General features: G+C 53.7%; 1 protein-coding gene across 7 annotated transcripts in view; it reads left to right on the top strand.

Annotated features, from left to right (window-relative positions):
* The window catches only part of ST3GAL4 (ST3 beta-galactoside alpha-2,3-sialyltransferase 4), a 32,653-nt gene that overhangs the window by 5,062 nt on the left and 1,230 nt on the right, over positions 1–26,361 (top strand). For 2 of the 7 annotated variants that reach the window (XM_086678730.1, XM_086678727.1), the window contains 9 exons: positions 2,395–2,481; positions 19,491–19,566; positions 19,872–19,956; positions 20,319–20,399; positions 20,712–20,809; positions 21,033–21,093; positions 21,645–21,740; positions 21,837–22,026; positions 22,751–22,894. In XM_086678730.1, coding sequence (XP_086534856.1) covers positions 19,551–19,566; positions 19,872–19,956; positions 20,319–20,399; positions 20,712–20,809; positions 21,033–21,093; positions 21,645–21,740; positions 21,837–22,026; positions 22,751–22,894 — 771 coding nt within the window. In that variant the 5' untranslated portion in view covers positions 2,395–2,481; positions 19,491–19,550. Of the gene's footprint in view, positions 1–2,394; positions 2,482–3,695; positions 3,765–4,789; positions 5,030–18,453; positions 18,560–19,490; positions 19,567–19,871; positions 19,957–20,318; positions 20,400–20,711; positions 20,810–21,032; positions 21,094–21,644; positions 21,741–21,836; positions 22,027–22,750; positions 22,895–26,361 lie in introns of those variants that run through there. The other 5 variants (XM_086678723.1, XM_086678725.1, XM_086678724.1 and 2 more) reach the window with 5 other exon arrangements.

Genomic DNA, 26,361 nt, shown 5'->3' with positions numbered 1-26,361 from the left:
ACTTTTAAGGCATTTTCTCGCTGAGATTTTAGGATTTTAGTGTAAAGCTCCCGGAACTTGTCTGTCTTGTTTACTGCTATATTCTTCATGCCTAGAATGATGTCTAGCAAATAACAAGTGCTCAGTAAATATTTGTTTGATAAATGAATGGAAGACATAGCTTGGGTTTTCTGACTTTGTCTTCACTGCGTTCCTGTTTTTCCTTCCTCCTTTTCTTGGGGCGAAGGCAGTGAGCAGACAGGTGAGCTGTTGGTCGGAGAAGGGCCTGGCCTGGCTGCCTGGGGTCTCCCCCTCCCCCGGGGGTCTCTCTGGGCACCCGGGAGGCAGGCAGGAGCCCCAGGTAAGGATGGGCAGGCTTCTGCCCCCCTGAGGAGAGCAGGCCCCTCCTTCTACCTGCCCTGGGCTCAGTGGGTCCCCTCCCTGTTCCTGTTTCACCTCCTCAGCCCAGACTTTAAGACCTTGCACAGACTGGCGCTAAGGAGCCTCTCTCAGGTGTCCTCTCGGGAGGCACGGTTCACCCCTGTTCTTGCTTCTACCCAAACAACTACATTTCTCTTCTTTCTCCATATTGGGTTTCCACATAAAATTCCCTTTGCAAGTAGGACAGAGGGTTTCTTGGCTCTAAAGAGTTTTATTTGAAAGCCCCCATCTAGCCACATTAAGACTTTTTATTTTCCCAGGAGCACGCCATGTGTGCTCTCACCTCCTGGCCTTTGCTCTGGCCGGCCCCCCGGGTATGGCCCAGGTGCCATCGGTAGCCATCTTCCTAAATTGCAAGTGTCCGTGGGCATCCAGCCCGAGGCTGTGCTCTCGGAAGCCTCCCCGGCCACCCAGCACACTGCCACCTCCCCCTGTGCACCCCGCTCCCCTCAGCTCCCACGCTGGCCACGTTGTGCAGGGACGGTGGTGTGATACAGGGAGCCACGGCTTGACTCCTTTCCCGGCTGCCCAGCCGCGGGCCCGACACAGAGCCTCGGTTTCCCCCGAGGAGCTCACACTTCTGAACGAGAGAGCGTTTCTAGTGACATCCCAGTGCGCGGAATCCAGCACTCTGTAAATGCTGGCTGCTGTGTTTTCTGTGGTTCCAGGTGGGGCCCAGACACTGACAGGTGTCTCCCTGCCGGCCCAGCAGCCAGAGGCAGGCGGCCGGGCAGGAGCCAGATGGCATCCTTGGTCTCCTGTCTACTCCCCAGGTCTGTGACCTCAGGCAGAGCCGTGGCCATTATTCGTTCTCCATCAGCACATCTGTTAATTGGGCTAATAGTATCTGCCCCACCTCCCAGGTCTGTGAAACACAAATGAGGTAAACAAGCTGGCAGAGGCCTCAGAGGTCACCATAGGGCAGGATTGCGACTGCCTTACCCTGGTGTCCCCAGCACCTGGCACCGTGCTGGCACACGGTGGCCTCTCAGTAACTGTTTCCTTTTGCAAATGAGGGAGCTGAGACTCAGAAAAGTAACTCGCTGGGGTGTTGTTGTTTTTTTATTGTTGTTTTAGTAACTTGCCCTTGGAGGTCACAGAGTGTCTCTCCCCACAGGTAGGAAGGAGACTGTCTCAGGAGTGACCCCCGCTCTCTCTGCCCCTCTGTCCACCGCTGCCTCTGTCTCATCCCTGTCTCTGAGGTCCTGACGTTATTCGGGCTTTCTGTTCTCCAGGCCCCAAAGACCCAGGACTGGGGAGGCTGAAATCCCCCGGGGCATGGCTGGCGGAGGAGCTGGTGGACTAGGACACCCCTGGAAATGTCCACTTCTGTCCTGCTTCTCCCAGGCTGGCTCTGTCCTCCCAGGGGCTTAGCCAAGGCCTGGCTGGGGAGAGTGCGTTCAGGGAGAGGGGGAGCCTGTCCTCCTGGGCTCTTGGGCTCTTCTCGCCACACTCACTGTTCCCCCCCCCCCCCCCCCCCCCCCCGTTCTCCTCTGTGTCCGCTCCCGGGTCCTGTCTTTTTCTGTCTTTTGTTGACCGTTTTCTGCCTTCTTTTCTTCCCTTTTCTTCCCTCTCCCTTCGTGTCTGACATCTGTTCTTTCCCCCGGGGTCCTCACCCCCCTTGCCTCAACATCCAACTTGTCCTGACACTGGCAGCCGGACTTCCGGTGGCCGGGGAGGTGCCCTGCTGGGCTGTGGAGGCTCAGGAGAGTCTGCTGTTCTTGGCAGTTCCAGCATTTTCTAGTGAGATGGCTCTTCCAGCCCCTGAGCTTGGTGAAGGGATGGTGCCAGCCCAAAGTAAACTCAAAGTAAACTTCAACTCAGCTCCCTGCCCCCCCCCGCCCCCCCCTTCTTGGACACCGCCCTGGTAAGGAAAGTGGGACCTTGTCCTGGAGCCTGAGGGTCGGCAAAGAAGAGCCTGGTGGTGGAGCTTCTCTGGCTTCTGACCTCTGCCCCCCGCCCTCCTCTCTCCAGAGCTCCAGCTCTTTCTCCAGAGGTACCTGCTGGGATGGAGGAGGCTGGCCAGAGCAGGGAGGAGATTTCCATTCAGACACCTTCCAGGTGAGCACACACAGCGTGTTGTGCTTGGGCCGATGTGTGTGTTCATGCGCGCGTGCGCTGTGTGTACATGAGCGTGTCCGTGGGTTGTGTGCGAGAGAGAGAGCATAGGCATGCATCCGTGTGTGGACAAGAACACGGGTGGGCCTGTGGGAGGTTGTGTCCTGTCGCCCCCCCCCCACCCCCCCCCTTCTAGGCCTGCCACTATCCAGGCCTGCTTCTAGCCTGGCGCTCTCCTCTCTGTGGTCTGTGTGACCTTGGCTTTGCACTGGGACTCCCTTCTGTCTTGGGAGCCGGCTGGTCCCCTGCTGTGGTCCCACGCAATGGTGACTGATCTCTGGCCACCCGTTTAGCTGCCCGGGGGCCCTAGGGCCAGCGTTTGCCCCCCACCTCCCAAAATGGAGGCGTGTGGGGGCTTCCTGCCCAGCATCTCAACTCTGCCAAGGCGGAGGGAATGGGGAACAGCTGCGTTGGCCGATTCCGGCTCCGTATGGATTTGGTTTGACAACAAAGCTCCCTCTGTGTTGTTCTCAGGCCCCTTACATAACCCGAGGGTGGGGGACGGGGGGGGGGGGGGAGGGAGGCGATGGGGGGAGGTGGAGATGGGGACAGGGAGACACCAGGACATGATGGTTGGAAAGGGGACAGGGACCGGGAGGAGGGGCAGGGGAGTGAGAGAGAGACCGTCGGGAAGCAGAGAGAGGAGGAAAAGTGTGCGTCTTGGCCCTACTGTTCTACTTCCGGCCTCCTGATTGGGAAGGAGCTGGATTTCTGGGTCTTCTGACTTTTGTCCTGTAGCTGCCTTGGCTTCCCCTCCTTGCACCCCACCCACCAGCCCTGGATCTGCTGGGGATCTGCCTGGGAGGAAGGGTTCGGGGCTGGGCCGGAGGGCCATCCTTAGCCCCACCCTGTAGCTGAGTGCTTTCGTAAAGAAGGGAGTCATTCTCCTCCCTTGCTCTCGGGCGTCCATTCATGACTCCAGGTCCCAGGCCTGGCTCTAGAAGCCCCTCTTGCTACCCTCTGGATGGCAGCCGTTCCCTGTACCCTGTTGGGCTGCTCAAGGCCCCACCTAGGTCCCTGGCCCAGTCTCCTGTCCGGGACCTCCCCCTAGCTCCAGACCCTCTGGCCACCCCGTCGGAGGCCCTGTGGCCCTGTCCCTGCACTGTCCCCTCCCTCAGTAATCAGACCTTCTCTTTTTGCCATCACTGTCCCTGCAGCTGTCCAAATAGAGGGGGAAGAAAATGTTCTCTTTCCGGAACAGCTGGACTGACAGCCGGGAAGGCCAGGTGAGCTGGCCAGGCTTTGGGGGTGCTTTCGGGGGTGGGAGGTACCTTGTCCCCGGGCCCTGATCCCGCCAGCTCCTAGGCAGGAGCAAACAGACACTGGGAAGCGGGCAGGAGGACCAGTAGGGCCAGGGCCCCAGTGACGGTGTGGTCTCCTGAGTTTTCTCAGGTTTTCTTCCCTGTGCCTCAGTTTTCCCCAGTCCTTTTCTGGCACCAGGCTTCCTTGAAAGAGCCTCTGGATTCCATTTGGCCCTAAAGGGTAGTGCTTGTCCCCAGGCTGCAGTGGATTAACAGGGCTGTATTCTTCTAACCTGAAAACAACAGAGGGGGGAGGAGCTGCTGGCAAGGCCCCAGATTCTCCCAGTTCTGGCACTTGGCTTGACCCCTAGCACCTCCCTCGATTCGATTTTAAGGTGTCTGCCCAGGAGGTATCCTATAGAAACCGAGCCATAACTCTGCGGAGAGATGGTGTGGGCGAGGCCCAAACCTGCTGAACGAGCCCTAGACTCTGGAATCCTCAGTCCCCAGGCCCTGACCAGCTTGTGGCTTGCCTCCCACCACCTGCCCCAGGTCTGGGTGCTGGGATGCTCCTGCAATTGCTAATCCCTCAGGGCTTGAGACAGAAAGGTCTGCTTGGGGAAGGGGGATGGCTAGGAGAGGGCTTAGGAGTTTCCCGATTTGTGGGCGGGTGGGCCAGGAGGATGGCCCCTCTCACACGAATCAGGGTTAGGTGCCTGGGCAAAGAGACCAGGCCAGGAGGATGGTGAGTGAGAGCTATGAGGGTGCCGGGTGGGGGTGTCCTCTGTCCCTTGTGTGACTGAGGTCCCCGGGCAGCTGCCTCTGTCCCGTGTGTGACTGAGGTCCCCGCTGCCTTGGGACACTCCCTAGCCCCGCCGGGGACATCCCTTTGAGGCTGTGTATCTTTCTGTCATTCCTCCCCCTCCCCCAGCACCCACCTCCCCAAGAACCTCTGAGCATAACAGGAGTGTGACTCTGTCGCTGGCAGCCGGGCTTGGCCAGGCCGAGGGCCAGAAGTCCAGAGTTTCTCTTTACCCAACTTTCAGAGGTGAAGAGATCCCCAGAGGGCTGGCTTAGCCACTCCCTGCTCTTGAAGTGCTCCCTGGCTGATAGCTCCAGGGACCTGCAGCCTGACAAACAAACCGGGCTGGAGCGGGAGCTGAAGGTGAAGCCCTGTGGCCCGTGCCCTGGGCCGCAGGATGGGGGAAGAGAGCGCCCTGGCGGAGGGGGCTCAGCAGACCTCAGAAGCTGTACGTTGGGGGTGGGTGGGGTGGGGTGGGGTGGGCAGGGAAGAAGGAATGAGGGGTGTGTGCACGTGTGTGTAGGGGTCACTACATTCCTGCGTGTTTCCAGGGTTGGTTTGGGGGTGTGCCTGTGGGTGAGCAGAGACGGGTGTGTTTTTGCACAGAGATGCCTTTGGAGGTTTTCGACGCGGGAGGGTCGGAACGGACCGGAGCAGGGTGGGCTTGAGAAGGGTTTCAGAGTGTCTCCCTGGTGCCTCCTGGCTCTGGGTTATGGATGGGGCTGTGAGCACTTGGACGGATTTGCTGGACATGTCCCCCGTGGAGGAGGAGCCCCAGGGGCAGAGGTGGTCCTGGGGCATCTTTGATAACCTGAGCATCAGCCGGCCCTCCAGCCAGCATTCCCACCTGCTCTGCTCTGGCCTCTGCCCCCAGGGACCACTGCTTGCCCTGGAAGGTCTGCACCTTCCCCAGCAGCACCTAGAATGCTAGCCGCCCCACCCCCTTAGCTCCTCATCAACCTTTTTACTTGGAGGAGAGTCGGTTCATTGAAAGTCTTAACTGATGTGAAACCTTAAAAGGGCCTTGCTGGCTTTGCTCTTCCTTGGGGACAGCTACTGCAGGAAATGGGGTCTTGTTTTTCCTTCTTCCTGGTTTCATTTCTCAGAGCCCCCACCGCAGGTGCTACATTGCCACACGGCACTTCCCTCTTTTCCCTACCCCCACCCTCAGCTCCCCTAACTCGGTTGGGCTCCTAATAGGAATTCAGGAGCCGGTCCTCCCCCTGTTGACCTCCTGAAACCTCCATGTTCCAGAACCACCATGGCAGGACAGCTTGGATAGACAGGGGAGAGCTGTTTCCCTGCTATTCCCAGATGTTCCCAAACAGCCGTGCTGATAGCCACCGTTCTTGGGTCAGAGCTAGAATGTTTTTCATTGCCCTGCACTGTCCCTGCCTGCGGACTTTGGGAGTACCTGCCCGAGACAGGGGAGAACCAGCAGAGGGAATATCACTTTGGAAATAAGTGAGGAGGGTACTGCTTCTGGAACTGCTATGGAGAGGGGGCGCTGCTCAGGGGAGGGGGCCCGTCTCTATGCCTGTGGGATGGGACTGATCGGGGGTCTGGGCACCTTCTCTAGAACATGCTATGCCCAGAGACAGTGGCTTCTGCAGTGAGGCCTGCTCCCTCTCTCCTATCCCGTGCTTCTCACGTGACAGCAGTGCAACTCCAGTCTGACCAGTACACAGGACCTGGGTTTCGTGCAGGGCAGAGCCTGGGTGGCACTGCTTTTCCCCCTCTGCCCGAGCAGCTGCGTGTGCCCTCGTAGTTTGTGCCATGGAGACAGCAGCTGGGAGGAGAGGGGAGTATGGTTGTGGTTGTGGACCCCTCCCATGGTGTCGGCCTGGCCTGTACTAAGGCTTTTCGATCTCAGGATGGCTTTCGAGGATCACACACCTCCCAAAACTTGCTCTTGTGACCTGAATTTCACAGATGAGGAATCTGAGGTCCTGAGAGATACAGGAGCTTGTTCAGGACTGCCTGGCCTGTGACTGCAGAGGTGGGATTGAACCTCAGGTTTGTGTCCAGACCCCTCTCCTCTGCCTCCATGATGCCAAAGGTCCTTTGAGGTGCAGGGAGGGGTGGCTGAGGTTTTAGCCTAGGCCGGCCCTCTTGGGGAACAAATAAAGGGGATGTGAGGTAATAGGGCATCTTCGAGGCTCTCCTGGGATCTCGATAGGTCTGTTGGTTGACATCAGCTCATTGTGTGGTCCAATAGCCCTGGAGCTGGTGGTGATTAAGGTGAGTCAAAGGTGGTGCAGAAGCCACGCCTTCTTGGTGATAAGGGTATGTTTGTGAGCGCAGCCACGTGTGTTTGGCAAAAGTTGTGACACTTGGTGCGTCCGCCAGCCCCTGAGCCCAGCCTCTAGCAGGCTCCTAGCGCCTTGTGTGCTCAGGTCTTTGCAAAATAAGGGTCTGGGATGCTCTAATCTGACGAAACTTTTCTGTCCACGCTTGTCCTGCTCATTTGCTCGTTCATTTAGACATGTGTTCATTTCAGTGTTTGTCAGTTACCTACCACGTGACATGTATTAAATTTGGTGCGAGAGATACTGTCGGCCACAAGGAGTCCCTGCTTTCTTGGGGTACGGGAAATAGCGTGGTGTCACTGCTACAAAGGAAGCAAAACGGAGTGAGGAGGCAAGACTGGGGGCCGGGAGGAGACTCCTAGATTGGGTAGTCTGGGACCCTGGCTTGAGGGGCAGCATGAAAGGTAGAGTGGCCAGGACAAGGGAAGCCAGGGACGGAGGTCTGGCCTTGTGATTCCAGATCCCACACCATTTATCCTGCCGTCAGCCCCTGCCAAGACGAGGACTCAGATGGGAATCTTTAGCCCTGTCTCCATTCTCAAATGGGGGTCAGGTGTGGAGGGGGCGTGCAAGCTAAACTTCTTCTCTTTGGGGAGGGGAGGGTGTGTTTAGGAAGTGCTGGGGAAGCCCAGGGGTCATCGGGGACTTTCTCTGTTCGGTGGACAGTCACATGGGCATCACGTAAGGTTCAGTGTGTATTTCTTTGCCTTTGGTCGCACAACAGACTGAGTGAAAAATCGTGGTTTTTTTCATTTATTTTTTATTATTTTTTTAAAGATTTTTATTTTTAAGTACAACCCAGAGATCAAGGGCTGCACACTCCACCGACTGCACCATCCAGGCGCCCCACCAAAAAATAGTGTTTTTAAAATGATGTTTTAATCCACCCTGCATTCCACACAGCCGCAGCTTTTGGATTTCACTTAGCACATGAAGAAGAAGTATGGCTAATAGTTGCTATTCGCTGAGCGTTTCCCATGTGTCTTTCCTATGTTATCATGTTAACCAGCACAGTGGGACTTGTGGCAGGGGCTCTTGGCCTCCGTTCTACAGATGGGGAGACCAAGGCTTAGGGATGCTAAGTGGCAGAGGCAGGATCAGGCCCAGTGGCCAGTGCCCCAGGCACAGCTCTTGCCCTGAGGAGGAGCAAAGGTTCTGGCAAGACAGTTCCATGTGACCCACTTGCCAACCTAAACATGGCCGTCCACGTGGACCCCGGGAGGGTATGGTGTGTGAGGCGTAGCTGTGAGGCCAGTTCTGCTCAGGCACTGGGGCGAGTTGCCAGGGTCAGGAAGACGTTGGATGTGGGCAGAGCGGAGATTGGGCTGGTGTGCCAGGTGCCAATGTCACCTTGAACTGTGGCTGTGCATCCAGAACCCTGACAGCCCAGGAAGAGGGGAACGGATGCTGGGGAAGAGTGGCGTCTTCTCAACTCTGACACCCTGGAGACCTTGAGACAGTGCTCACTGTGACTGTCAGAGTGACCAGGGCCCTCTGGAGGCATCTCGGACACTCTGATTTAGCCTTCCTGAGCTGGGGTCCAGGAAGCGTGTGCAGCTTAATGTGCTCTACAGGTGCTTCCAGTAGGATCTCAGAGATTGCCTGGTCCAGCGCTGTCCAGGGGAAATGCACTGGGGGGCAGGTGCCTGGGTGTCTCAGCCAGTTGAGCATTTGACTCTTGATTTCGGCTCACGTCATGAGCCCAAGGTTGTGAGATTGAGCCCATATCCAGGTCTGCTTGATATTCTCTCTCTCTCTCTCTCTCTCTCTCTCTCTGCCCCTCTCCATGTTCTCTCACTCTCAAACAAAACAAAACAAAACAAAAAAACAGTGGGAACCACAAACTCAAGCCACATAGGTAATTTTAAATTTTAAAAGAGGTTAAGTTAGGGTTCCTGGCTGGCTCAGTTGGAAGAGCATGTGACTCTTGATCTTGGGTTGTGAGTTTGGGCCCCACATTGAGTGTAGAGATTACTGAAAATAAACATATTTTTAAAAATGTTAAGTTAGGGGCGTCTGGGTGGCTCAGTCGGTTAAGCGTCCGACTTCGGCTCAGGTCATGATCTCGCGGTGTGTGAGTTTGAGCCCCACGCCAGGCTCTGTGCTGACAGCTCAGAGCCTGGAGCCTGCTTCGGATTCTGTGTCTCCCTCTCTCTCTGCCCCTCCCCTGCTAACAGTCTGTCTCTCTCTGTCTCTCAATAATTAAATGTTAAAAAAAAATTTTTTTTAATGTTAAGTTAGCTACATTTTTAAAAAGCAAAAATAAGGAGGTGAAATAAATTTTGAATATTTTAACCCAGTATAGCCAAAATATTAGTTCAGTGTGTGATCAATCAAATAGATTTTTAAGGTGATAGTTCACTTTTTTTGGTACTAAGTCTTTGAAATCCAGCATGTTTTCTTTTTTTTTTTTTTATTGTTAGTGTAACTTTATTTATTGATGTATTCACGTATTTATTTATAATTTACATCCAAGTTAGTTAGCATGTAGTGCAATTAGGATTTCAGGAGTGGATTCCAGTGATTCATCCCCTATGTCTAACACCCAGCGTTCATCCCAACAAGTGTCTTCCTCACTGCATATGTTTTCCACTTGCAACACACTCAGTGTGAACCAGCCACACTGCAAGTACTCCATAGCCACATGTGGGATGGGGCAGGGCTGGTGCCATCCACCGTTTTCAGAAGAGGAATCTGGAGGCCAGGGGGGAAGGGGACTGGCCAGATTGGTGGGGAGCTGAGTTCAGGCCCCAACTCCGGCAGTGCCTTTAGCCTTGGCATCTTGGGGCCAAATTCGTCGGCTCCTGGGTGAAAAGTCTGGGGAAGGAAACATACCCTAAGCCCCTGCCTGGGACCTGGGGCAGGTCCACAGCCACACCATACTGTTCCTTTTTTAAATCCTGGCTATGAGTCTGTACCCTGCCACAGCTTCAGCTTTCTGGAATTCAAAGCTTCTGCCCCACCCAGAAGGACACCAGAAGTATGATTTTCAAGTGGTTCCCCGTGGTGTCTTGTGACTGGCAGCTGATAAAGTGGATGATACAGTGTTTCTGTGCAGGAGGCTGCAAGTGCTGGGCTGGTTGGGGTGTCTGATGGGGGGGCGGCAGCCTGTGGACCCCACGAGTGGGGAACAGAGAGCCTTCTGTGCTTCAGTGTGAAGCCTGTCAGGCCCCTTTCCCTCCAACCTTGCATGGCCAGACAGATGCCCCCATCTGCCCACTCACGGGCCTTGAGGCAGTTGGTCAATTACGCAGCCCTGGGCTGTCTCACATGAGCTGGGGCCAAGGCAGGCCTCACTCCCCATTGGGCGTGCCGTGGTCATGCTGTGCTGTTCAGTGATGGGGAGAGGACACAGTCTGCAGGCTGTGTCTAGCCAGGGGGTGGGCCGGAGGGGATGAAGCGAGTATGGGACCCACTGTTGCTGCTTCCTCTTCTCTTGGTCCAGTGATGTCCCCGACCAATAGATCCATTTATGAATTCAGTGAATTTGTATTGAGAGCCTACTGTGTACAGGTCACTATTCTAGACATTGGTGATACACCAGCAAACAAAACAACAACAGAATCTTTACAAGCAGGGAAGGGGGATCGGAAATGTTGGGTGTGCATGGAACTCTCGATGGCAGGCAGAGAAGGTGAATAAAGAGATCAGTGAAGAGATATCAAACCCATGTCTCTCTGGGTAGACAAGGAGCCCATGGAGCGTTTTTGAGCTGAGAAGTGTTGTAGGTGACTGATCTGTTCGGGAGAATTGCACGCACTTAGCCATCTGCACCCAAGAATGACTGATTAAAGTAGGGTATAGTCCCACAGAACCCCAATGGCGTGTGTCATCTCGCCTTACCGAGCAACAGCATCAAGTCACGTGGACTTCATAGTCCAGCTTGAGTCCCCTCTGGAATATTAGCAGAGGACTCCGAGCTGGGAGGAATCATGGTGGGCTGGCTGGCACCACTGAGATTCACTCACTTTGACAGGTGGAAATGCGACCCCAGATTCCTAAGATGAAATGCGCATGAGCAGGTGTAGAACAGATCTGCTCTTAGGTTCAAAAGGGTAGCCGCACAAGTTCAGGAGGCCTGGCTGAGGGATTTTAGTCCCATGCCACGGGCGTGTTGTGGTGGCAGGAAGGTGAGCGCAGCCTTAGCCAGCATTCATGGAAGTCTGGTGTCCAGATGGAAGGCGGTACTAATCCTGTGGATACAGTTGTATGCATTGGAAGCCTGCTGGAGAGCTTCCAGAGGAGCCTCGGGCTACTGGGAGGGGGGTGGGTGGCAAATAGAGACTGTGTCTCATAAGGAAGCTGCCTGAGAAGGAGCAAGGAAGGCTGCTGGTAGCTGCTGTAAGCGTTTGAAAGACTTTGATCTGGTAGAGGGCTGACTTCGTTTACTTGCTCGAGGAAGTAAAGGAATCAAGGGAGCCATTCCTTCACAGGAGAGTTTTTGAGGCAGTAGAGGGTCGGACATGTGGGCTCCAGAGCCAAGCAGCCTGAGTCCCAGTCCTTCTCACTAGCCCTTCGCCCTTGGGCAAGTTGCTGACCCTTCCTGCACATCGGGTCCCTGTCTCTGTGATGCAGGTCGTCATGGTGTTTAACTCCTAGGGTTGAGATCATACTTGGACAGCCCCTAAGAGTGTCTAGCAGACTAGTTCTCAACATCTGGTCATGTCTGGAGACAATGTGGTTGTCACAACTGGGGAGTGGGGTTCCTACTGGGGAGTGGCATCTGGTGGGTAGAGGTCAAAGATGTTGCTAAACACAGCCCCTCACAACAGTGACTTCTCTGGTCCCCAAAGCAATGGCGATGGGGTAGGAACCCTCCTGATATCCCACATGGTAAATGCACCATACATTTTAGCAATTAATAAGGGATGTAACACATGTTTAATCTCGTCTTATTACTTGTGTGTCGGATGTTTACAAAACATCTGCTACATTTTGAACTCTATAATAGAGTCTGAAAATATAATGAAGTCCCAGACCACAGAGGTCATAGTCTCATGGGCAAGATACAAAACACATAATATAATATAAAATTATATTATGTGATACAGCATCTTCTGTAATCCAGGCACTCTGATAGACTCTTGGTATAAACAAGCCTCCAATTTCAGAGGTCAGGAGATAGTGGGCAAAACAGGAAGAGCAGTAATTATATAATATGAAATTATATTACCTGTGAAGTGCCAGAAGCAAGTTACAAACGATATTTTGTGGGAAGAGAAACATCAATTGCTTAGAAATGTCGGAATAGATTTCATAGAGGTGGAACCTTTTGAGATGACACTGGAGTGAGGTGGTTCCAATGAATGGGGCGGGGAGGGGCTTAGGGTGTCCCACTGGAGGGAAGTCTGCAGAGGAGGTGATGTGCTTGGGAAGAGGATAGCAGGTGCACCTGCAGGGCGTGTGACCTGAGGGTGAAGGGTCCTGGTGGCCACTAAGGAGCTTTGGCTTTTCATTTAAGGAATGGGAGCAACTGAGGCAGGAGGGTGCTTTGATCCAAGTTATTTCTTAGAAGCATCCCATGTTGGCAGTTCCAAAGGAGGGGGTTGAGTGTAGAAAGACTAATTGGGCAGAGACCAATTAGGAAGCAGGGAAGGTGGGGTGGGATCTAGACTCTATGTGTCTCAAGAAGACATGGAGGGACTGTGTTCTAAAGTGTTTCTGAGGCTCTAGACCATGTGACCTTTGTGCCGCAGCCAGGTTTTTTAAAGCTTCACATGCCCAGTGCCTCCCACAATGCCGAACATTCAGTTCATTAGGAGCCCAGAGAGCACTGGTTGGGATGAGGAATTGGGGTAGAATCAATCATATTTAGTAACTGTTCAGTAGGGATGGTGTGAGGGGAGGCAGATGTTGGCAGGCTGAGTTTAGGATGATGTGGGGCCCTGGGTGGGGGGGCAGCGGAGAGTGGGGAGAAACGGGTCCAGTTTGGGCATGTGGAGTTTGAAGCGTTTATGATCATCTGGGTAGGATGTGCAGCAGACAACCAGAAATAGTAGGATGGGATCTGGGGAGGAATCAAAGGGTTTGGATCATCAGGGTAGGAGTAGTGGTCAGTCGTCTGATAGTGAATGCACTTGTCCTGTGAAAACAGGCAGGGGAGAGCAGAGGGTCAAGGATAGATCCCTGGGGAACGCCAGCACCTGACTGAAGTGGGGTCAGAACAGACTGGCACAGAGCTAGGAGGGAAACCTGGAGAAGTTCTTGACCCAGAAGCCAAGAAGGCGGTATCAGCGGACTGTATCAAAGGCTTCAGAGTATGAGGGAGAGTGAAGACAGTCCTTCCTCAGGTTGGACAGTTACGAGGCCGCTGATGGCTTTCGCAGGAGCTATTTCCGCATAAAACGTGGGTGGTGGTGTAGGGCTGAAGGAGTGAGTGGAAACAGCACAGATACAGAAGTCTGACCACTGGAGGTAAGGGGGCAGATGCAGGGGTAGCTGGAGGAGGAGGAGGAGGTAGAGGCAAAGAGGGAGGAGGGAGATTTAAATATGTTTATTAGAGAGGAGTGAAGGAGAGAAGGGCAAAGGGGACCACTGATGGGGAACAGTACTGGCAAGGTGAGCGGGGATCGGTGTCCAGGTGGGGGATTAGGAGGGAACAAGAGGGGTAGGTGAGTCTAGAGGTGGCAGACAGGTAGCTCCAGTTTTTCCCTCTAGAACTGAGGGACGTGTATTACGTGACTCGCTCAAGGTCTGCGAACCAGTAAGAACAGAGCCGGTGCCTCTGTCCCCACAGGTCTTCCTGGACCCCTTCTCAGGGACATTACACCATATCCCTTTGATAGGCCCCAGGGCTCGAGGGGCCTGGCATCATGCTGTGCCCTTAGGGGGATACTGTCCCTCCTGGGTCAGCAGGTACAGTACCTGCTGGGTACCTGCTGTGTGTCAGGCTGTGAGTGTCTGTGCAGCATGAGACACGGTTGCTGCTTCCATGGGGCCTTAATTCTTCACCCTGTGCCCCTGGTTCTGCCCTTTCGTGATGTCTGGGGCTGTGCTCATAGCCTCACCTCTGCAAGGGACACTGCTATTTGGCCAAGCATCTTAAGAGCACACGGCCTTCTGTCCTGGGGTCACTTTGCCTAGTGGGTTGGGCGAGCTGGTTTCCTCGGCAGTTGGTGGTAGGGGCTGGTGCACGTTGGACGTGAGCAGATCAGAATCCCGCTGTTCTACCCAGGTACTCTACTGTGACTTTTTCTCATGCCTGGTCAGTAATGTGGGACAGCTGCTGGGAGAAGGCTATCGGTTGACCTGAGGCAGGCCCAAGAAGCCTGTGCTCCGGGATTGTCGGGGGCTGCTGGTCCTCGGCTTGGCCCAGCAAGGGGAAGGGGTAGGCTGATGAAATCCCTGATTGGGGATCTTGGAGCAAGCTCAAAGACTGGGCAGTCTGCTTCACACAGACCAGCACAGTTTGGGAACAAAGACATACCAGTGCAGACTTTCTGGGGAAGAGGTCCAAGATGGCTAGTTGTCTTGTTGCTGGGGACCCGGACTAGTCAGCTGTGCTCACCTCCCGGTGCCAAAGGTCTCCTCCATCCAGGTGGGGCCTGGAGGGTGGCTGGGTATGCGTCTTTCAGTTACTGTGGAGCTCGGTATGTGGTATTTTTCATCCCGGCTTCCTGTTAGAATCACCAGGGAGGTGGGGGTTTGTTTTGTTTTGTTTAGGAATGCCTGTGCCCTGCCCTTAACCAATTAAATAACAATCTCGGAGAAGGGGACGTAGACATCTATATATTTTCGTATTTCTCAGGTGCTGGCCTTGTGCTAGTCAGGTCACCGATGTCGTGACCTACTGATACAAAAGGAGATGAAGTGAAATGGAGTGAATCCTGTCATGAAAGATTGAGAGGGAGCAGAGGGTAGGAGAGGGTGTGGTTCCTCAAGTCCTGAGCTCTCAGGATCCTGGCGTGGAGCTCTCGAACACAGAGTGTGGTCCTAGCCCAGCAGCAGGGCACCACCTGGGAGTTAGAATTCATACCCAGCCACACCCACTGAGTCAGGATGTACACATCAAGGTTGAGCAGCCTGCTTTGGTCATTCATTCGGACATCCTCATTATCCTCCCCTTCCTCCTCCTCCTCCGCTTCCCCCTCCTCTCCCCTACCTCCTCCGCCTTCCCCCCTCCCTCCTTCCTCCTCCTCCCACCCCCTTATTCTTCCCACTCTCTTCCTCCTCCTCCTCCTCCTCCTCCTCCTCCTCCTCCTCCTCAGTAGTTCCTTTTATTTTAATATAATTTATTGTCAAATTAACTTCCATACAATACCTAGTGCTCATCCCAACCAGTGCCCTCCTCCCTTCCCATCACCCACTTTCCCCTCTCCCCCACGCCCCATCAACCCTCAGTTTGTTTTCTGTATTTAAGGGTGTCTTATGGTTTGCCTCCTTCTCTCTCTGTTTGTAACTGTTTTTTTCCTCCCCTTCCCTTCCCCCATGGTCTTCTGTTAAGTTTCTCAAGATCCGCATATGAGTGAAAACATATGGTATCTGTCTTTCTCTGACTGACTTAGCCTAATACCCTCCAGTTCCATCCACGTTGCTGCAGATGGCATGATTTCATTCTTTTCTCATTGCCAAGTAGTATTCCATTGTATACATAAACCACATCTTCTTTATCCATTCGTCAGTTGTTGGACATTTAGGCACTTTCCATAATTTGCCTATTGTTGAAAGTGCCGCTGTAAACACTGGGGTACACGTGCCCCTATGCGTCAGCACTCCTGTATCCCTTGGGTAAATTCCTAGCAGTGCTATTGCTGGGTCATAGGGTAGATCTATTTTTAATTTTTTGAGGAACCTTCACACTGTTTTCCAGAGCGGCTGCACCAGTTTGCATTCCCACCAACAGTGCATGAGGGTTCCCGTTTCTCCACATCCTCTCCAGCGTTATAGTCTCCTGATTTGTTCATTTTAGCCACTCTGACTGGTGTGAGGTGGTATCTCAGTGTGGCTTTGATTTGTATTTCCCTGATGATGAGGGACGTTGAGCATCGTTTCATGCGTCGGTTGGCCATCTGGATGTCTTCTTTGGAAAAGTGTCTATTCATGTCTTCTGCCCATTTCTTCACTGGATTATTTGTTTTTCGGGTGTGGAGTTTGGTGAGTTCTTTAACAGATTTTAGATACTAGCCCTTTACCAGATATGTCATTTGCAAATATCTTTTCCCATTCCGTCAGTTGCCTTTTAGTTTTGTTGATTGTTTCCTTTGTAGTGCAGAAGCTTTTTATCTTGATGAGGTCCCAGTAGTTCATTTTTGCTTTTAATTCCCTTGCCTTTGGAGATGTGTCAAGTAAGAAACTGCTGCAGCTGAGGTCAAAGAGGTTGTTGCCTGCTTTCTTCTCTCGGGTTTTGGTGGTTTCCTGTCTCACATTCAGGTCTTTCATCCATTTTGAGTTTATTTTTGTGTATGGTGTAAGAAAGTGGTCTAGTTTCATTTTTCTGCATGTTACTGTCCAGTTCTCCCAGCACCATTTGCTAAAAAGACTGTCTTTTTTCCATTGGATACTCTTTCCTGCTTTGTCAAAGATTAGTTGGCCATACATTTGTGGGTCCAATTCTGGGTTCTGTATTCTATTCCGTTGGTCTGTTTGTCTGTTTTGTGCCAATACCATACTGTCTTGATGATTACAGCTTTGTAGTAGAGGCTAAAGTCTGGGATTGTGATGCCTCCTGCTTTGGTTTCTTTTTCAGTATCACTTTGGCTCTTCGTGGTCTTTTGTGGTTCCATACAAATTTTAGGATTGTTTGTTCTATCTTTGAGAAGAATGCAGGTGCAATTTTGCTTGGCTGCGTGTTAGAATCACCTGAAATGCTTGCACAAATTCCAGTGCTGGGCCTGTCACATTAAGTGAGAATTCCTAGGTGTGGGACCCAGATACTCTTAATTATACTTTACTTTAAAAATTATTTAGCACCCCAGGTGATTTTCCTGTTCAGCCAAGATCAAAAACACCCAGTTTAACTAGTGTTTCTTAAACTTGAATGTACCTCTCATTGATCAGGAGATCTTATTCAAATGCAGATCCTGATTTTGTAGGTGTGGAGGGGCCTGAGATTATGCATTAAAATTTTTTTTTAATGTTTATTTATTTTATACTTTTTAAATGTTTGTTTACTTTTGAGAGAGAGAGCGTCAGCAGGTGAGGGGCAGAGAGAGAGAGGGAGACACAGAATCTGAAGCAGGCTCCAGGCTCTGAGTTGTTAGCACAGAGCCCAACACGGGGCTTGAACCCACCAACTGTGAGATCATGACCTGAGCCGAAGTTGGATGCTCAACCGACCCAGCCACCCAGGTGCCCCGAGATTAATATATTTCTGATATGGTCCCTAGTGATGCCCATGCTGCTGACCTGATAAGTATATTTTGAGCTGCAAGCATCTACTAAGTTAACTTCCCAGTTTTATAACCAAAGAAACCGAGGGTCAGAGAGGGAGATGTGACTCCTCCAAAGTAACCCAAGGTGTTACTTACTCATTCAGTACTTCCTGAGCACTGGTTCTGTGCCAGGCAGTGTGCTGGATGCTGGGAATAAGACTGACCTCATTGCTACCCTCACAGAGCTCATATTCCAGTGGGGGAGACAGACAGAAAGTAAGTATCGAAGCTCATTACAGATCAGGAGAAGTGCTCTGGAAGGTGCTAGGGAAGGTATGACTTGGCTGTGGCTGTAGGTAGGTATGGAAGAAGGCATGTCACTTTCGGGATAGTGGTCAGGGAAGTTACTAGAACCATGTTTTTCACTGGTGTCTTTTTTTTTTTTTAAGTTTATTTATTTTGAGAGAGAGAGAGAGCAGGTGCACAAGTGCATGAGCAGGGGAGGGGCAGAGAGAGAGGGAGGAGAGAATCCCAAGCAGGCTCCACACTGTCAGTGCAGACCCCTACACGGGACTCAATCTCATGAACTGTGAGATCATGACCTGAGCCAAAACCAAGAGTCAGGTGCTTAGCCAACTGAGCTACCCAGGAGCCCCCTTACTGGGTCTTCTAACTACAAATCCAGAACTTTTCTTTTCTTTTTTTAAAAATTTTTTAATGTGTATTTATTTTTGAGAGAGAGACAGAGACAGAGTGCAAGCAAGAGAGGGGCAGAGAGAGACAGAGACACAGAATCCAAAGAAGGCTTCAGGCTCTGAGCTGTCAGCACAGACCCCGACGTGGGGCTCGAACTCATGAGCTGTAAGATCATGACCTGAGCTGAAGTCAGGCGTTTAACCGACTGAGCCACCAAGGTGCCCCAGAACTTTTCCTTACTGGGCAGGGTCATCTTCCATCTGGGGTTTGGGGATGGGTGCTCATGACTCTATGGAGGATGTCTGTCTCTGGTCCCCATCCCTTACCCGCCCCTACCCTGCTCTCTCCTCCCCCTTCCAAGACTAAAATTCTTCCTTGGTGTTTGTGGACTCAGAGCGGAGCCTGGGGGCAAAACATCAACTTCATAATAGGACAGTGTTCGGGATAATTGATTTATGATTTGTAACAAAACCCAGCTCTCGTCCTGAAGACATAATTTGAGGTTTTCCAGGTCTCTGTGAGAGAGCGCAAACACTAGAGATTCCCTCCCTTTCCAGGTGGATCACAAGAATCACCTGGGCTGCTTGTGAAAATGCCTGTCCCCGGGTCCCACCCTGGCTGACTCAGCAATCCCCGGGAGGGGCCCTGGAATCTATGTTTTCAGTAAGTGGCCCAGGGCAATTCTTCTGATCCAGGGCACTGAGGAACACCGTGTGGACGACGACAAAAAAAAAAAAAAAAAAAAATGCTTGGTGTCCTGCTCCCCTTCGTGTGGCTGGGCAAGATGCCGAAATTTCTTCCCCAGTGACTCTGCAGCGTAGCCCTGGCTGATGTGTGTCGGGACCTCTCTGCTTATGTGCATGTAGCAGCTGGCCCCTTTCCAGAGCCCTGTCCTTGCCACGCCCTTTGCCCTTTGCCCTTACCCAGAGGGGTCTCCTGTCTCTTCGTCTACCAACCAGACCCTCCTCCCTCCCTGCACTCCCCTTCAAACACTTGCCTTCATGGACTCCCCGCCCTCCTCCTCCCCCTCCAGCACTGGGATGCTAAGGGTTTGGGCACTGCGTTTTAGTCAGAGTCCAGAAGATCTGGAGGAGGCTGTACGGACCGTCCCATGGTGCATCGTTGCCCCAGTGTCTGGCCTGAGAGGACCTGTTTGGCTTAGTAGTGGGAGACTGAGGATGGAGAGGTGGGCGGCCGCCAGAACTGAGGGAATGCTTTGGATGGCGGAGGATAGGTAAAGCTCAGCAAAGTGGGTCGAGGTGTCCGTCTGTCTCCTGGAGCTGGCCCTTCCCAGATCCAAGTGAGGAAGAGGACACGGAGCCCCGAGAAACCACGCCAGGGAAGCTGGAAGAGGCCAGTCTGGCTTGAGACCTAATCTTCGAGGGGTGGGGCTTGGTTTCCCTTTCTGTGGCATATGCCCCACCTGGACCCCTGATGCCGCCCTTGAGGGATTAGGAGGATGTCCGCTCTCTGGATGGCCTCCCCGGAAGCAGCTCTGTGCTTTCTGGAGAAGGGAAGGCAGGCGCGTGTGTCCTACTCTAGTGTCTAGGCAGGAAGTTTGCGGAGCTGACCACACATGACTCCTACCTCCTAGGTGGCCCGAGGCAGCCGGGATGACAGCTCTCCCCAGGAACCCTGCTACCCGCTGAGAAACATGATCAGCAAATCCCGTGAGTGTTGTCCCAGGGCTCCCCCGCCCTGAAGGATGGGCCCCCCAGAAGCTGTCTTCAGCGTCATCCTGGGTCCCCTTGGGGGTTGTGGAGGGACAGGCAGGGAGCCAGGGGGCCCTCTCTTCATCTTCAAAGACCGTGGAAACACTCAGGTCCAAGCCCTCTGCTGGAAAACTAGGGCCAGGCCAGGGCCAAGGACTGGGTCTGCTTGAGCTGGAGGTTGTAAGGGCCCAAAACAGGGCAGGTGGACTGGCGCTCTACCCGCCTGTCTCAGCCTCTAGCTCCTCTGTGCATGTGCCCTGCAGGCTTGAAGCTCCTGGCCATGTTGACGCTGGTCCTGATCGTCATGGTGTGGTATTCCATCTCCCGAGAAGACAGGTACATTGAGCTGTGAGTCCAGTTTCCATGTCCTTCCATTGGTTCTACTCAGGCGTGGGCTCAGGGATGGGGCGTCATGAGGCGGCAGACCTAGCGGGGCCAGGAGGGTGTTGAGGGCCGGGGCGTGACCCCTCCCTTGAGCTACTAGCACGAAATGCCTCCAGGAGGGCAGGTGGTGGGTTTGGCGGGTAGGGTCTGGGATGGCTCCCCAGGGCCCCCACCTGGGGAGTTCAGGAGAAAGGAAGAGCTGGATCCAGAACGAGTTGGTTTCAGGGCGAAGGGCGAACTTGGGTTGACAGGATTGTATGCTGCTATGCCCCTGGGTCCTTGAGGTGTGACCGGAGCTCCTGCCTCCTCTCCTTTTCTGTCTCCAGTTTTTATTTTCCCAGCCCAGAGAAGAAGGAGCCGTGCTTCCAGGGTGAGGCAGAGAGGAAGGCCTCTAAGCTCTTTGGCAAGTAAGTACTTGAGGCGGAGGCGGGACAGGGCACGGCCAGGGTGAGGTGGATAGAGGGTTGCACAGGGTGGGGGCCTCAGTGCCGGCGAGGTGGAGGGGACCGCGTTAGCGGACATGGGTCAGGTCACGGGGTTAACCCGTGAGGGGAGGGGAGGCCCTTGAACATGTCAGCACAGAGCTGTTTCCGGGGAGGCCGTTCAGAGAGCGGACATCCTCCTGATCCCTCATATCAGTCCGGGGCCTGACCTGACCCTGATTCGGGCTTCAAGATTAATCCCTTACTCATCCCCACCCTGCTTTCACCTCCGTGCAGCTACTCCCGAGATCAGCCCATCTTCCTGCAGCTGAAGGATTATTTCTGGGTCAAGACGCCGTCTGCCTACGAGCTGCCCTACGGGACCAAGGGGAGCGGTAAGACGTGCGGGGTTGATGGGAATGGTGGGCTCACCTTGGCCACACGGCTTCTTGTTCTTCGCTGCCCGTGGTCCCAGTGCCCACGTTGTGAGCCAGGCTCTGATGCTGAGGTCAGGGGAGGAAGAGGCAGCCAAGCCTCTGGGGAGCAGTGGAGGGACAGTCTTTAGCCTTTGCAAAGCTACTGTTGTCATCACCCCTCCCAATCCTCATCTTTTTGTAGAGGACCTGCTTCTCCGGGTTCTAGCTATCACCAGCTACTCCATTCCAGAGAGCATCCAGAGGTAAGGAGCCGCTCCTTGCACTGGGTCTGAGCGCCTTCCCCTTCCTGCCCCCAGGTCCCAGGTGCCAGTCGTGGGCCAGCTTCTCCCAGTGAGCCTTCCTGTCTCTGGTCCCCTGTGGCCAATTTGACCCTTCTTCCTAGCCTGCCTGTCTCCAGAGGAGGCAGGGAGGCCAGTGTCCACGGCAACTGAGCCTGGGCATCCAGGGGGCCGTAGCGGGCAGGGTGTCGCCGTGGCAACGGGCAGGCCTGGGCAGCAGGCGAGGGGGCTTTGAAATGGGGCTTCTTATTAGTACCCCCGGCCAGGGGTTTCCCTCCGTTCCTCCTGTGTCTTCTGTGCTCTGCTCAGTCTCCTCTCCTGTCGAAGCCCAGGGCTGTGGAGTCGGCAGGAGCGTGAAAGCAGGACCCATGGGAGATGCCTGGTCCGTGGGGATCAAGGGCCGAGGTGGCCTGGAAAGGAATCCTAAGCCAGGCCCCAGGCAGACCCAGGGCAGGGGTTGAGTGGAGCAGGAGCAGGGGTCACTCCTGGGGCTGATCACCCTCTCCCGTTGGCAGTCTCAAATGTCGCCGCTGCGTGGTGGTGGGGAATGGGCACCGGCTTCGCAATAGCTCGCTGGGAGACGCCATCAACAAGTACGACGTGGTCATCAGGTCTGTGGGACTGGCCCTCGCCCCTTCTGCTTGGGAGTGACTGTAGATGGGCCAGCGGGGCTCTGGGTGACGGGCACCCTCCACCCCGCCTCCCAGATTGAACAACGCCCCAGTGGCTGGCTATGAGGGCGACGTGGGCTCCAAGACCACCATGCGTCTCTTCTACCCTGAGTCTGCCCACTTCAACCCCAAAGTGGAGAACAATCCAGACACACTCCTTGTCCTGGTAGCTTTCAAGGCAATGGACTTCCACTGGATTGAGACCATCCTGAGTGATAAGAAGAGGGTGAGTGGGGAGACTGGGAGGGGAGGGGTCGAGGCTCAGGGATGGGACACTGCCTGTCTCAGGATGTCATGCTCCACCGTGTCTGCCCTGTGGTCCTGAAGAGGCCAGGAGGGGAAGGCGTGAACCCCATGTTCTGTGGGGCTTCTGAGAAGCCACCCCAGCAGCCGGGGCCTGACGGACTGCAGGAGCCAGGTGGCGGTAGCCAGGGGCACCCCAGGCTTGAGGCTGCCTGGGACACGGAAGCTGCCAGAATATGTGTGAGAAATCTGGGGCAGAGGAACTGGTCGGTAGTGACCTCCAGGCAGGGTATAGGTTAGAATAGGACATCTGCCCTTCCGGGTTGGGTCCACTGTGTCTTTTTTCCATCCAGTCAAATGCTGAATGGTCTCATCTCGCATTTTTGCCAGATGTTTCGACAACCTCAAACTCAAGCCCCTTTCACCTGTTTGGATATCCTGGGAAGTGGGAAGTGGTTGGACCCCATATTCTAAACACTGTGTCACCTGGCCTCCCCTGGGGAGTGCCCTCCTTTCTCTCTCCCCCTGATTCTCTCCTCCGGTCTCCCTTCCCCTCTCCGGCGCTGGCCTCCACCTCCCTCCCCTTCTCACCCCTCATTCCCGAGGGCCTCTGCCACCTCATGGACCCCACCTCTGATGACCACCGGGCTGGACTTGATAAAGGTCCTCACATCCTCATATCTCCCTTCCAACCCTGTGCCCTCTAGGTGCGAAAGGGCTTCTGGAAGCAGCCTCCCCTCATCTGGGACGTCAACCCCAGACAGGTGCGGATTCTCAACCCCTTCTTCATGGAGATCGCAGCTGACAAACTGCTGAACCTGCCCATGCAGCAGCCTCGCAAGATTAAGCAGGTGATGGTGGGGCTGTGGGCAGGGAAGCCAGAGCATCGGGCTGGGACATTTCTAGAGGTCTGGGAAGCCTCGGAAGACCCTGTGAAAGGGGAAAGTAACAACAGAGACGACAGTTGGCATTTGAGCAGCACCTGTGACGGCCTCTGGACCACGCCTCCAGGCACACCCCTGTATTCAGTCTGGTTTGTTCGAAGTCTGCAGGAAGGGAGAGTGAGCTCTTTTTAGAACCATGGGGCATCTGCAGAGCGGGGAGTGAGGGAAGGGTCTGTATACGGCGTGGGGCCGGAGTTCGAGGTTTTGGTAGGCACTGGTCAGAACTTATAAACTAGGAAGTTGCTGGGACCGTCCATGGCCTTGACTTTGGAGCAACCTGAATCTGTGCAGTTGCTGTTAGGACACTTTATCTGTGATCTTAACATTGGAACGTATTAGTCAGAATGAATTAAAGGAGCTTCGGTTTGTCTTGGCTTGGTGCGACGTGTCAATTTTGGGAGTCATGGTATAGTTTTGCAAGTTACAGTTTAGCCACCAGCTCGTACCTTCCCAAGGACTTCCGCACATGTCCTCTGAGCCCGCAGAGAGGCTGTGTGGGATAGTTTCAGAGGCAACCAGCAAACACAGATGGGACTCGGCTGTCCTGCTTACTCTATGGCCTCGGGCAGATCAGCCACTTTGAGCCTCGCTCTCCTTATCTGTGTGGTGGGGACAGTATTAGGACTGACTTCTTAAGGCCCTTGTAGAATTAAAAAAACATGATTCTGTAACATGCCTGTTATGGAGCTTGGTACAGAGTGGGTGCTCACTCTATGTGCCAAATTTTGAATAGATAATTTTATTCTTCACTGAACATCTACTATGATTTAGCTCCATATGTTGAATGCCTCCTTTTGTAGCAGGTCAGTCCCAGCCCCAAATTTGCATGCTTGGGGGGGGTAAGGCCTGTACCTTGCCCTAAGGACACTCAGTCCAGCAGAATAAACACACGGGTTGCAACATGGAGTGGCAGAATGCGCTAATAGAGAGTCGTTTCAAATGTTGTAGGATCTGGGGGGAGGGGCAGGCCTCTGCCTGGGGCTGCCTGGGAGCGCCCCCCCACCCCCCCGCCGGCCCCACCCAGAGGAGGTTGGAGTTGGGCCTTGAGGGGTCATGGGGCCCGTCGGGCAGAGACTTGGGGAAAAGGTATTTCTTTTGGCAAGACCAGCCAGCTTCTCCAGCATTGAGTTCTACTGCAAGTGAGGTTGGAGGGGAGCAGCAAGGTGACGTTTTAGGGCCCTGATGGGGTGTGGGGCAGAAGGGGAAGGCCAGAGCCGGGCATGGGAAGGGAATGGGAAGAGATGTCCTTGATGTAGTCATTTCCCATTGCTGCCCACCTCACAAATCACCACAGTTGAGTGGCCTAAAGCAATACCTGTTGATGGCCTCACAGTTCTGGAGGCCAGAAGTTCAGCACGACGGCTGGCTTCTCTGCGCAGGGTGTCCAAGGCTGAAATCCACTTGGCAGCTGGACTGAGTTCTTACCTGGAGGCTGAGGGGGGAGAATGCGCTTCCAAGATCCTTTTTGTTTACAAATATTTTTTAATGTTTACTTATTCATTTTGAAAGTGAGAGAGAGCGAGTGGAGGAGGGGCAGGGAGAGAGGGAGACAGAATTCCAAGCAGGCTCCGAGCTGTCAGCGCAGAGCAGACGCGGGGCTTGAACTTGTGAACCGTGGGATCATGACCTGAGCTGGAATCAAGAGTTGGAGGCTTGGGGCGCCTGGGTGGCACAGTCGGTTAAGCGTCCGACTTCAGCCAGGTCACGATCTCGCGGTCCGTGAGTTCGAGCCCCGTGTCGGGCTCTGGGCTGATGGCTCGGAGCCTGGAGCCTGTTTCCGATTCTGTGTCTCCCTCTCTCTCTGCCCCTCCCCTGTTCATGCTCTGTCTCTCTCTGTCCCAAAAAATAAATAAATGTTGAAAAAAAAAAAATTAAAAAAAAGAGTTGGAGGCTTAACCGACTGAGCCACCCAGGCACCCCCGAGACTCTTCTTGTCAGAGGAATTCAGTTCCTTGTGGTTTCAGGACTGAGGTCTCGTTTCCTTTGCCGGTTCTCAGCCTTGACACCCTCGGGTCTTAAGAGATTATGCGTGTTTCTTACGATACAGCCCCTGTCCGCCTTCCAGCCAACAATGACATGATAAGTCCTTCTTGTGCTTCACACCCCTGACTTCCTCCATGGCCCCCCTCTAGACCCAGAGGCAAAAAGCTCAGGTGATTAGGTCAAACCCACCAGGATTATCTCTCTATCTTACGGCCGATGGCACCTCTGGAGTAGTATAATGTAATATATCTCAGATTTGTAGGCACTCAGGGGTCATTGGGGGTTATCTTAGGGATCTCCTGCGACACCATTTATTTCTCAGTGAAGTTGAGAGATTTATAACAATTCTAGGTTTCCGGCTTAGACAGCTGGCTGGACGGCAACGTGCTTAACCAATAGAGGGGGTTCGGCGGGGAGGGGAGAGTCTGGCAAGTTTCAGGAGCCCGTGTCTAGACAGAGCTGGCTCGAAGGCCATGGAGATGGGGTTGGGCAAAGGTGCGAACTGGATAAGATAACGCAGTGGCGGTTGACGCAGCAGGGGTGGAACAGAAGGCCCAGGCAGGAAGGGACAGCTGAATCAACAGGAGAGCTCGGCAGGGACACCAGGAAAAACCTGGCAGTGGGAGGCCTGACAAGGTCTAGGGAGTGGTTCCTAAATGGGAGCGGGCAGCTCAAGTGGTCAGCAAGGCAGGTTGCCGGAGCTGAGGAAGGCAGGATTTGCGAGCCTAGGGTATCAGGTTGCCCCTCCCCATGGATGAATTAGGGATGGAGAAGGTAGGTCCCCATAGCAGCCCAGAGGGTGCTCTCCCCACTTCACGGAAGGGGAGAGCCCACCCCACCCTCATCACGAGGCCCACGGCCCGTGAGTGAGAGAGCCCGGGTTTTCTGAAAGAGATGAGGTTTTCCAAGGCGGAGAGCAGAGCCTTTCCACTCCTTGAGCAAGTTTTTTTTAACAGTTGTAAGCCTCAGTTTCCCCATTGGTAAAACGGGGCCCATCATAAGGTCTACCTCAAAGTGTTTTTGTGAGGATTGGACGCAATAATATAGTATATCGGGTAAGATGCTTAACATAGTGTCTGGCACACAGTAAGTGCTCAAAAGGTATTAGATGTTATTATTATTATTATTATTGTCATCATCATTATCATCCTGAGTGCCATCATCATGCCTGAAAGGCCCAAACCTCCCTGCGACGCGTTGGGTTATACTGTCCAGTCTGGTAGCCATGAGCCACTTGTGGCTATTTAAATTTAAAAAGTTAAATTAATTAAGTGTAAAATTATATAAAGGAAGAGATCCAGCTCTACTGCCGCTGCATGAGCCCCGCCCCTATGCCCAGTAGCCGCACGAGGCTGGTGACTGCTGTGTAGACGGGACATGAAGAACACCGC

The sequence above is a fragment of the Puma concolor genome, chromosome D1 (genome assembly GCF_028749965.1).
Source record: "Puma concolor isolate L17-30 chromosome D1, mPumCon1.1.hap2, whole genome shotgun sequence".
Lineage (NCBI taxonomy): Eukaryota > Metazoa > Chordata > Mammalia > Carnivora > Felidae > Puma > Puma concolor.
Note: the sequence above shows the minus strand (reverse complement) of the source record. Positions and strands in the feature narration are given on the sequence as shown.